Below are 12,162 nucleotides of genomic sequence, written 5' to 3' on the forward strand. Positions count from 1 at the left end.
ATAACGGCATCGGCTGGCTCATTTGGGACAAGTGTGTGTGTTTAAGGAGGGAGATATGGGAAGTGTGAGTGTGTGATAAGTCCCGAGGAACTTAACCCCTGCGCTTGGCAGTGGTCACGGGCACAGACCTGAGCAGGTAAGGTTTAGGGAACGAGCTATTGTTTAATATTATTTAATAACTTGGTTTGGGTGATGCTGAGAGAGTGTATGGAAATAATACAATGTGTTATGCCTCTGAGGGAACACTGGTGCCCATGTGGGATGCCTGCCTTCAGGCCCTGGTTTCTGTACTGAACAGGTGGGAAATCATCCTTTTGAACGTTACTGGGGCCAAATCCAGCCCAGTGGCAGGTTGGGCACGTGGAGAGCAATGCTCAGCCATTGCTGGAGCATCCTCGAGCAGCCACATTGATGCATCTCCATTTTTGCAGGAGATTACAGAATCCCAGAAGGGCAGGGGTTGTCAGGGCCCTCTGGAGATCACCCAGTCCCACCCCCCTGCTCAAGCAGGCTCACCCAGACCAGGGTGCACAGGGCATTGTCCAGGCAGGGGTTGAATATCTCCAGAGAAGGAGGCTCCAGATCTCCAGAGCAGGTATGTTTGTCATTTCATGGAGCAAAATCAAAGCAGATTCCCAAGCTCAGGATACTGCCTCTAAGGTTATTCAGGATAAAGAGAAATCACCACAGGGTCTCTGCTATGGAGAAGTGGAAGGCTTGGGTGGGCTCTAGAGCAGAAAACCAGGCTGTCCCAGTGAGCACTGTCCCTGCTGCAGGGCGTCAGCTGAAATGGTTGAGCATTGGTAGCCTAAGGACCTGGATTTGTGGCTACAAATGTCCAACACTGCACGTGAACCAAACCTGAGCAGGCATGCCACGGGCCAATGTTGTGGGCCAATGCTTTCCCTATAACCGTTGTTTGTCTCCCATGATGTTCAAGGCCAAAATGTTGCTGCGCACATGTTGGATGTACAGCAGTGTGCAGAGGTGAAGGGAAAGTCTGGTCACTCATCACCAAGCTGGGGGCTCAGCCTGCTGCAGACTGCTTATATGGCACTGGGGTGTGATTTCTGCCTCCCTTGGCTGTGCCACCATGCAGTTGAGGACACAAGGGGACCTGGCACAGGCTCTGCCTGCAGACTCCCGTTTTTCTGGGCTTCTCATGCAGTGAAACAAAAAGCAGGCTCCTCCAGAGGGCAATAGAACAGCACCCAGATTTTGGCTTCTCCCTGTATTTAATTTTTTTTTTGTGGGGTGTGAAGCACGCAGGGGTCTCAGTCTGAGTAACTTCGCAGCACCCCGTCCACCAGTGCAGCCCCCAACTCCATGCAGACTGGGCTCACTGGTGTGTGTGAGCCTGCTTGTGTCCCCCCCTCCTCCGTTGCCTTTCCAGCAGGCTTTTGGGAACCCAAACTCACGTGCCGAAGCCCTGGCAGCAGCATCCGGCCCATCACAGCATGGAGCCGGAGAACGGGGCATAGTCCTGGTGAGATGCTGGCAGCTCGTGGCACCCAGGTGGGGGCTGAGAAAGGGCACAAACAGGTTTGCCTCGGTTCATCTGACATATTAAGAGGCAGGATGAGTACAGCCCTCAAAAGCATGTTTCTGGGGCAAAGATGCTCATTTTGGAGATCAGAGCCCAGCCAAATCCTGGGGCTGTGCCTGTGGAGGTGCAGGGGGTAGACAGAAGAATCCCCTGAGATAAATGACCCCGTTTCTGCCTTAAAGTGCTTTCCCAAATGCTCCCATCAAGCAGCCAGGGCTGCGGGCAGCCTGCGTCAATGCCAGTGCTTTCGCTTTCTGCTGCAGGCCAAGCCTGTGCATTTAGCTCATGGTTTCATCATCTCCTGGTGATATGGGCTCCTCTGGGCTTTAACTTTACACCGCTCCTTCTGCAGGATTGGGCTGCACAGAAAATTCCCCTCTGAACCACAGGGCAAGGAGCTGGGTGGCACGGGGAGGCGATGGGGGGAGCTGGGGCAGGAAGGGGGGGGATGCTTTCGCGTCATGCAAGATAAAAGCAGGGCAGAAACTTTTAATCACAGCTGCCATCTGTTCCCATGCATGCCCCCATATTAGAGCATCCTCCAAGCTCAGCACTCCGCATGTGCACTGGGAAGGGGTGGATGGACATGGTCATCCCCAGAGGAGCTCCTTGGCGTTGGAGCTGGACGCTGGCCGTCCTGTTTCCTTGCAGGTCAGACTGCAAACGATGGAGCTGAGCAGGTGTTTGCAAAAGGAGAGGGTTTCTGGCCAAGAGGCGTGTCGGGGTGTGGGGGCTCCTCACCTACGTCATTGCCCGAGGGATGACTTTGGAATTGGAGCCCTCCTGGCATTTTCGCCCAGGGCGCTGTCTGCTGATTACGCCCCAAATATCTCGATAGCTTTCTGTGGGGACTGTTTGCTCTGCCTCGCTGCGGCAACATTGCCTGCTCTTGCATCTGCCGCCAGCTCCCCGCAGCACGGAACACTGACGTGCAAGTGCAAACGAAGCCAGGGGCAGGCCCTCTGCACCCTGCAGCATGGCGAGGTGGGGTGCCCTTGCGCTGGCTGGGAGCAAACGGGCGCGCCCTGACATATTGGGTGGCTAATCTTTAAGAGCAGGCAGGCTGGCTTTTTGCTGCTACCACGAGCTGTGGAGGGCATGAGCTGAACGCTTTTTGGTGGCTTATGAGCACTGAGTGATTGCTCTTGGTGGAAAGAGGTGGTTTTCTAGGTGGCAAATGAGTGGTTTTGCCGTGCTTGCATGTGTGCAACACGTGAGGCTGCTGGCATCTGTTGGCTGGGCAAAGCTTCCAGCCCTGGATATGTATTTTCCAGACAAAAATAGGGAGTAGAAGGGAAAAAGGAGCAGGAGAGGAGTTGCAAAGAGCCTGATCGCTGTGGGTGACCAGGAGCCAGGGACTGCATCCCAGCAGGATGCTCTGGTCCCCTCTCACAGGCTGAGCAGCGCTGGTCCAGCACAGGTCAGGGATGCAGGAGGGATGAACTGGGGAGTCTCTGATGCTACAGCTCCACCTCTCCCTTACAAATTCTGCTGTCCCAGCACAGGACAGCCACTGAAGTTCGTACCCCTTAGACCCCAGGGCCAAGAAAGCTCCACGGGGATCCTTCCAACCTGAGGTGGGTCATCCCAGTCCTGGGGGCACCCAACAGTGCTCCTGTACCACCCTCCTGGGGACAGGTCGTGGGAACAAGCAGAAGCTCTGGAGGATCAGCAAACCTCCCTGCCTGCCAGATCTCTAATGGGGAGCTGAGCAGGCATCTGAGCTTGTCAGCCAGCCAGCTCGGGATGTGTGGTGTTACTTGGGATGTGTTTGTGTAACCTGTCTTTGCCTTCCTTGGAAGTGTTCAGAGCATCAATGCCGCCCCAGCATAGCTCTTTGCCAGAGGGCAGAGATCTAAGCTATGGTGCAAAATAGCCTCCATAAATGTGGTTCTAGGCACAAAGAGAAAAGGCTTAATATGCTGTAAACCACCCCCAAAAGGTGCAAATGGTCTTCACCTGCTCAGTCCCACCCATCCCTCCTGACCCCCACAGAGCCTTAGATTTGGCTGCCTGAAGGACCGCGCACTGCCTGTGCCTTTGGAAGCACAGCCCTACTCCTTCCTCAGCCTTATCTCAGCGCACTGAGAATGCAAACAGTGGAGCTGGTGGAGAACAAGCCATGAGGCTGCTCCAAGCCCTGGCAAGGCAGAAGATAGTGGAGAGGCAGCGCAGCTCCTCTGGCCCGGGCAAAGGGCTCTCTACTGGCTGTGGGTACCCTCCAGTGTGGTTCATCTTGGGTTTGCTTCCCAACAGACTGCATGCTTTGTCTGCTTTTTGCAGCCAAGAGGTGAGTTTTGCTTCTTTATCTCCATAAAACACGTCAGGTTGCAGAATCAGAAAGCAGGTGAGAAGCGGGGCGGTAAGAAGCCCCTTTGGTGGCTTGCGTTGCTGGAGGTTGGGAAGGCGGCATTAATTACAGCCTGCAACGAATATGATAGATTCTTCCCCAGGTTTTCCATTTGAAAGAGGTTTCCAAATGTGCCTGGTGTTAAATCTGGAAGGAAGCTGGCTTTGAAGTGCACGCACGTGCACTAACTTGATTGTAGCTGTAATTTGCTGGAGTGGGTTCTGTACAGACATGAAAGTGAGCCTGCGTAGGTTCAAGCCATGCTGCATGTGTTACAACTGGGGACTGCCTTGGGGTTATTCCCCGCCAGGAAAAATACGGACAGTCGCCCGGTGGGATGGGTGCAGACCCAAATGCAAAACCCTCTCGTTCTCAGAGGAAAGCTGCCGTTTTGGGGGTAGGCAAGAGGATGGGAGTGTCTCTTTTTGAAGCTGGAGGAATGCCTAGGAGCCATGGGGATGAGGATTCGGTGGTGGCGGGGTTTGGCAGTATAAACTGGAATTCGTATTGCAAGTGACTTGCCTCAGAGAGTCTAAAACTCAAATGCAATCTGAACTAAAGGGCTGCGCAAACTGAAAGCTGCAGGCGCTCTTATTTCTTTTTTATTTGAAAAGAAATAAAAATCTTTTTGGCAAAATGAGGAGAAGACTTAGTCCCTGTGCAAGCTGAGCTCGTGCCCCAAGTCCCTGTGGGGCCAGTCATGCCCCACAGGTTGCCCTGGGAGGGGACCCCTCTGGCCAAGCTGCCACTGCAGAGACCCCGGCGTTTGCCACAGGGTCAAGGCTGGGATGTGCAGGGGGGGTCGCGTGGCTGCGAGCACCCCGGCGGGTGGATTTACTCACTCCCTTTCGGTGGCACTTACTGAAAAATCCCGCTGCCCCTTCCTGCCACACGTGTCTTGCGGACACCTCGGAGGAATTATCACACGTTCGTAGTAATCTCCCTTGTAGTCTCCCACCCGTTTTCATCCTGCACTTCAAGTCCTGAAATTGCCCTGAGAAAAGAAATATCTTTACAAGATGGGCCATCAAGCCGGCACACCGTCTGCTGCATCCAGAAAAGCAACCCACTCAGCAGGGTAATCTATTCAATGGCTGGGATTTATTTTTAACATTCAGTTCTGCAGTCCTTTTAACTTGAGCAGGGAAGTGAACATTTTGATAACAGCAGCCTCCAGGTCAAATGTGATGAGAATTCATAACTCGCCACATTGGGGTTTTGGAAAACCAACCAAGCAAAACAATTTCCCGGAATGAGACGATGAAGATTCTCGTTTCTCCTCACAATGTCGCGGACGGGGCCGGTATCTGTTAGAATGTCTGCTTATTCTCTCCCCACAATTTGCAAATAAAATGCCTCCCGGGCTATTTTAAATTTGAACGGCTATTGCAAGCACGGCTTTGCTAGGCTGCTCGTAAAGACCTGAGACATCGGATCTCTAGGCCATCAAAGAAGAAATATTAATCCAGTAATGGGAATGTCCTGATGGTCCCATTTCTAATCAAAGCAAAGCCTGGGTTTTCCACTTCAAGCAAACGCTGCCAAAAGAGTGGCATCAAGATTTAAAAATCACGAAGAACAGAGGGAGGGAGCGCCAGGCCCTGGACTGCACAGGAGCAGCACAGAAACAGTGGCAGGAATAGTTGAGGTTGGAGCTGGGACTGGGAAAATAAAATAAAATAAGCCTGACAATCTGGCCAAGCTGAGATTGGTGAGGGAGCTGCTAGGAGGCAACTTTTTTTGGCTTTGTCCTATTTTCAAATGGCCGGAGTAAGTCAGAGGCGTGGGCCTGAGGAAGGCAGGAGATGAATGTGGGAGGAAATTTTGTAGTTCAAGTAACGTGGTTTATTTTAATCTCACTTCTGCCGCTGCTTCCCGAGCCCTCCCACAGTTCTTGCTGCACCTGGAAGGTGAGGGGGCTGTCATGCTCGGCCGCGTCGGCTGCTTTATCTGCAGGCTTGGGAACAAGCCGTTTCCAAATGGCTTGTATTTGCTCTCCCCTTCCCTGTCTTCCATCCAAATCTGATATCCGCAGGGAGGCCCTGCGTGTGGGGTGCTGTCCCTCGCAGCAGGAGGTCCTCTGCGGAGTGCAGGGGCAATGAAAATGGGAAAACGAAGGGGAAGATGATGATGATGATTATAATAATAATAATAAAGCATTCCCTCCTCTGCAGGCTGCAAATGTGCTGGCTTTGTCCAGCAGATCATCCCCACAGCCACGTTGCTGCTGCCATTGTCACCCACTTCACTCCTGGCATCTTCTCCCATGCTGTCAGGGGAACCCGGGGGGGGGGGGGGAAGGAGAAACTCCGCGCAGTGGCAGTGAAAACCAACAAAATTCGCTGTTGTATGGCATGGAAAGCTGTACTGATGGGAACAGCCATTGCTTTAATACTTAATTCGATGAGCTCTAGCTCTGAGAAATGGATCGGGAGCTGCCACAGCTTCAAGTGTGTGCTCAGCGCTTGCGGGGGAATTTCTATGGGGTTTGCTACGCTGCAGACTTATCTATATTCTGGTTGGGTGACGTGGTAATGTGTCTCATTAATTAACGAGGCACACAGAGCCTCCCATTCCCTTTAACTAATCAGGCTTTAAACACTTGCAGGGGTTGCTCGGACATTGGGTTGTCACTCAGAGCGTCTCCCCTCTGTTGGACCCTTGTGGTTGGGCCCTCCGTTGGCTCGTGGTCTCTGCAGAGCCAACGTGGGCTGCTCAGGTGCAACCCGGTGGCATTTCAGGAGGGAAGTTTCTTGTGCCACGAGCCTGTTAAACAGTGCAGTGCAGCTAAGATTCAACCCTGCCTCTCACTGGCAGGAACTCCCCAGTGCTGTGTGGGTTCATGTTGTGGCGAGATCAGGAATTAGGAGCTGGGCTGGGCTGATGTAGGCATGAGATGGGTCTCATCTAAAACCTGTCCCTATTTTGTCCTTTTAGGTCAGTCCCATTGGCCCCAAACCATTTCTGGGACTGAGATTCAGCCCACAGCAGAGCCAGCTCTCCTCTGTGCATCGGTCTCCAGCCTTCAGAAATCCCTTTGCATGCTCCAAACAGTTTGGGTGTCTTCACCACGGAGCTGGGCTTTAAGGGAGCCTGATTGCCACTGCGATGGTAAACAAAGAAGCTGGAAATGTGGATTTGTCAGAACTATAATCCAGGTAGTTCCTAGTTCTTCACTTGCACAAACCCATCCATTTTCTGTCCTTATATCTATCTGTCTCTGGTCCTTCTGCAGCCCCCATCCTTGCAGGACCTGAGTCCCTCGCAGCCTTTGGGTCTGAAGTGTGAGCAGAAAGGGCGAATTGGGAAAAAGATGTTGGTGCCTACATATTAATGGTTTAGCTTTGGCTGACACATCCCAAACTGTAATCATGACCTTCCCCTCACTGGCACTCACAGCCCCCTCAGCCACCTAATTCCACTGGCACATCAGGGTTTGCTCCTTAAATCCCCTGGACGCCTCCTGCTTGGGGACAAGGACGTGTTGGCATGATGCCACAGTGCTTGGGAATAGTTTGCTACACCAGCCTGCCCAAGGGATGGGCATGGGGGTCCTTGCCCTGGCACGGGGCAAGGTGATCCTTCTCGCCTTGCTCTCCCCATGCTCTCCCTTCGTCTTTTCCTCTCTGCAACCCAATGACTGCGTAGCTGTGCCGTGAGACACGGCCGCATGTCCCTTCTCCAAGACCTCCCCTAGTCCCCCATGCCTGGCTGGGGATGAGGAGGTGGGACCCCAGCACTTCAGCCCCCCAGGGGAGAGCCCTTCGCACTGTGAGACATCTCACTAGGCTTGGCACGGGCTTCACCAAATTGCCTTTGTGCTATGGGGTGAAGGCACAGGCTTCACCAAATTGCCTTTGTGCTATGGGGTGAAGGCACGGGCTTCACCAAATTGCCTTTGTGCTATGGGGTGAAGGCACAGGCTTCACCAAATTGCCTTCGTGCTATGGGGTGAAGGCACGGGCTTCACCAAACTGCCTTTGCGCTAGGCTGTCCAAAGGCATGTCCTACCATTTCCCAGTCCCACTAAGTAATAACACGGGCATACGTTTTTGCTGTTCCTTGTCTCTCCTTAGCATCCATGTCCGAGGCATGACCCCAAAGGCCCTGGGAAAGCAAGAATGTTGAAGAAAATCCATATATGTCTCTGCTTCTTCTTTGTCTCTGGCATTTTGTATGAGATCTCCCTGCTGTCTGGCTGCTGCTTCTCCTATATGCCCATGTCCAAGCACTTCCTGACACCTGAGCAGGTCTTGAACCTCGGCAAAAGCATCATCTTTCTGGAGACAACAGAGCGCCTGGAGCCAACCCCACTGGTGTCCTGCTCCGTGGAGTCTGCCGCCAGGATTTACCAGGACCGGCCCATCATCCTCTTAATGAAGGGACTTAGGAATGATACGGTGTTGGACTTGAACTCCAGCTATACAGCCTTCTCGCTTTTGTCTTCTATGAAGAATGTCTTCATTTTTCCTCTCCAGATGGAAACTGTCTTCCAGGAGACCCCTCTGCTCAAGTGGTACAACCAGGTGAGCCTTATAAGAAGGGGAAAATAGGGAAAGGGGAAAATAGTTATGAATAATGAGGGAAAAAGCTTTGAAGTAGGCTTAAAATGAATAAACACAGGATTTGCTATGTGAAATTAGTCACTTTTATTTTTTTGGTTCAGAATAGACTCATTTTTGCCATGTTTTGCAGTGTATTCATCTATCTGTTTATTGAACATATTATCAGCATTTCCCACCCCCTAGCTGGAGAATCAGATTTTTTGGCAAACACAACATTGGTAAAAATAGATTGCATACATGTTTTGATAAAACATGGCTTAATAATCTTTCTCACAGAAGCTGGTTGAACAAAATGTGCCACTTGAGTCGTCTGGGCGCTTGCTAATGCTGACACACACTGACAGGGCCCGCAGTAGATAAAATGCAAGAGGGATGTCAGGGTTTTTTTAATAGCAATATGCAAAACCAAGGTGGGATCTTGCGAGCTCCACCCTGGAAAGAAGTTCCTGGCAAACCACCTGCAAGTTGCTTTTGTCAAATTTGTTTGATTCCATCTTGGTGCATATTTCCTCCAAACTCTTCCTTCTGAGAAAAAGAATTACTGCAAATACTGACAGTGCCAATGAAAACCCCCCAGCCTGTTTCAAAGAGCTGGGAGTGATCGGGGAGTGTGTTAGGGGAGTTGGGTCCCACTGAAACAGCAGGCAATGATTCATGGTATCATTGATTTAATGTAGTAGGTTCCATCCAAACACCCGTGAAATGTTCCTGCATTCATTTGTATTAGCTAACCATTGCTCTGCACTGCCCTCTTATCTTATTCCAATAAAATTCAGTAGCTGGAGGAAGAAAAGGCGGTCGGTGACATTTGCAGGCGTGCAGGTGCGGTTTTATGGTGCCATTTGCGTCCAGTGGATGGATGTGGTTCGTTCTCTGCCTGCGGCATCACTGTCTCGCCTTTCCAACTCTGCAGGTAGTCCCAGAGCAGGAGAAGAACTGGGTTCACGTCAGCTCCGACGCCAGCAGACTAGCGCTCATTTGGAAGTACGGGGGCATCTACATGGACACAGATGTCATCTCCATCAGGCCCATCCCCGAGGAAAGCTTCCTAGCAGCGCAGAAGTCGCAGTTCTCCAGCAACGGGATATTTGGCTTTCCTGCCTACCAGAAATTTATTTGGGACTGCATGGAGAACTTTGTTCTCAAGTACAATGGGAACATCTGGGGCAACCAGGGGCCCTTTTTAATGACAAGGATGCTCAAAGCCATCTGCAATCTCACGGATTTCAAAGGCACTGAGGACCACAGCTGCCAGAACATCTCCTTCCTCAATCCCCAGCGTTTCTACCCCATACCGTACCCAGCCTGGGGCCGGTACTATGAGGTGTGGGACAAAAGCCCCAATTTCAACCACTCCTACGGGCTGCACTTGTGGAACTTCATGAACCACAACCGGAAAACTGTGGTTGCAGGCAGCAACACGCTGGCTGAAAAACTATACAAAGCCTACTGCCCCACCACGTACAAGGACCTAATCCAAAACGCACAGCGGCATGATGTGGTGCAAGGAGGAAGGGGGTGATCCCTCCAGCCCTCCCCGTTCTGGGGCCAAAACACAGTCACCACCGGTGTCAGTAGCTGGCTTCACAGGAGAAAGACAGACCTTTCCATAACCACCATACCTAATCCCTTGGGCCACTAAGGACCATCTGCAGAATGGTGGTGGGTATCCATCGGACGTAGCCTCCAGCGACACTAAAGACATCTTTGCCTCAGTTCTGTTTCCTTATAGGCGCTCACGAACCAAACCTTCCTGAATCAAACAGACTGACAGGCCTTACCAGTCAGCTTTCCAAGTGAAAAGTTCCTAAAGATATGCATGGCCTCCTGGGAGGAATTTAATCTCTGCACCTCTTGCCACTATTGGCAGCTGTCCATGTCAGAAAAACTGTAAACACTACATGCTTGGGCTGAAGCTTCTGAGGTGACTGTAAGGAAATGTAAAGCAGAGGATGGATGGCAGGAATTTCTAATGAAGAGAAGCCCAAACCACTGTTCTTCATTAATCTATTTTTCTCACATGTGCTTTACACCCTACGTTTTTGAGAGGGACCTTGACAGTGCAAGTGGAAATAAAACAGTTAATAAAACACCACTCCTTCTGAGCTTGCTTTCCCCTACATGCCCCTGGAAAATGAGTCCCATTTTTCAAATGTTTGTGCTCCTGCACTTTTATGTTGGCTCTTTCCAGGAAGGGGCTGTGCTGCCCCAGCCCCTGAGGTCAGTTCTGCCTGTGAAGTCACATCTTCCCCCTGGAAAGGAGATGTTGAGGCACCAAGGAAGGATGGGGATGGTGCTCCAGGGCTCCCAAAGCCCTTTGAAATAATTGGAGTTCAACTACCCTGGAAATGAGCTGCAGCAGCTCTGGTCACCCTTGTCCAGCTGTGCAAAAATCCCCATTTAACCCCAACAGGGCACCCAGTGACTTTCTGCCGGAGGGCAATGCATCCCCTTGGATTTACTTTTTTCCCAGGGTAATGTCAATCCTCCCAACCCCCTGAAAAGCAGCCCAGCTTGCAAATCTCTTCTGAGTCTGTCTGCACAGCTGTCTTTAACTGGGGAGCAGAAAGGCGGGGGTGGATGGGCCGCCCCTCGTCGTGTGTTTGCCATCTGTACAATGCTATCTTCTGCAAACACAGCAGCTAATGAGCCACCCACAGCCTGGTTTCTGCAGCTAGAAATCACAGCAGGGCTGATCGGGAGGAGAAAGCCTGCCGCACACGGGGCTTCTGGGCGCTTCGTGCTGCGATGGGACACCGGGCTCATGTCTCCTTCCAGACCCTTGTCCCCCCTCCCCAATAAATGCCAAAGTCAGTCCAGCTGTATTGGTGCAAGGGCAGGTGGTGCCAAGCCAAGCACTGCGGGTTGTCGGAGTAGATATGAGGCGGAGGGGAATATCTGCCATTCCCTTTCCTAGGGTGACTCTCTCGTGGCTCATGAGTTTCACACCCCCCGCTCCCCTCCCTCCCCCCAGTGCCATCCACACTGGTTTAGTTTTGCTCCCTGCTCTGTTAAAGCGGGGTTTGCCTGCCTGTGGCATGGGGAGCTGCTTGTTCTCCATGGCTATGACTTTCCCGGATGGAGGGGAGGAGTGTAGGGTGACAGCCCAGAAAGTGCTCCCTGTTTCCCCGCAGGGCTTTGGATGGCCCCTGGCTGCTCCCAGCAGCCTCTCGCTGCCCATGTTCGTTCATCGCTCGCTCCCATCCTCGTCCCCCCTCTCCAGTTTCTCTCTCTCTGGCAACAAGTGAGTATTTGCCTTTTTCTGCCCCCAAGGCTTGACTCTCCAGGCTTCCCTCCCTGGGCAATGGAGGGATGGCAGAGACTTGACCTGCTCAAGCTCCCTTTGCAGATGAGCTCAGGTGAGAAACATTTCCGAGGCTCTGCTGTGCTACACAGCATGCATAGGTGAGGTCCGACCCCCTCTCACCTCCCTCTCCTGCCCATTGGTTACTGTCAGGACTTGTGGCAAACCAGGGCTTTTGCAGCAAGCACAGTTGACCTCACCAAAGGTCCTGCATGGGGGCTTTCACCCGCAGTCACCTGAGACGGCTTGGCATGAGCCCTGGGAGATCACATTTTGGGGAGAGGAGAAGCTGAGAAAGGGAGAGAGGCGAGGGCTTCTTTTGGGAAGGGCCCAGAGGAGGTGGGGAAGCTGCCTGCGTAGGTCTGGGTCTCCTGACGCCTCTCTGCTCTGGTAAGGT

The 12,162-nt window shown here is 52.3% G+C and overlaps 1 protein-coding gene across 1 annotated transcript in view; it reads left to right on the plus strand.

The window, feature by feature from the left end:
* The window catches only part of A4GNT (alpha-1,4-N-acetylglucosaminyltransferase), a 17,315-nt gene extending 7,332 nt beyond the window's left edge, over window positions 1–9,983 (plus strand). The window contains exons 2-4 of the mRNA XM_009644468.2: window positions 6,834–7,054; window positions 7,973–8,422; window positions 9,375–9,983. Of these exons, the coding sequence (XP_009642763.2) occupies window positions 6,834–7,054; window positions 7,973–8,422; window positions 9,375–9,983 (1,280 nt within the window). The remainder of the gene's footprint in view (window positions 1–6,833; window positions 7,055–7,972; window positions 8,423–9,374) is intronic.
* Window positions 9,984–12,162: the final 2,179 nt, after the last annotated feature.

This window comes from Egretta garzetta, unplaced genomic scaffold (genome assembly GCF_000687185.1).
Source record: "Egretta garzetta isolate BGI_Z169 unplaced genomic scaffold, ASM68718v1 scaffold448, whole genome shotgun sequence".
In the NCBI taxonomy this organism is placed as follows: domain Eukaryota; kingdom Metazoa; phylum Chordata; class Aves; order Pelecaniformes; family Ardeidae; genus Egretta; species Egretta garzetta.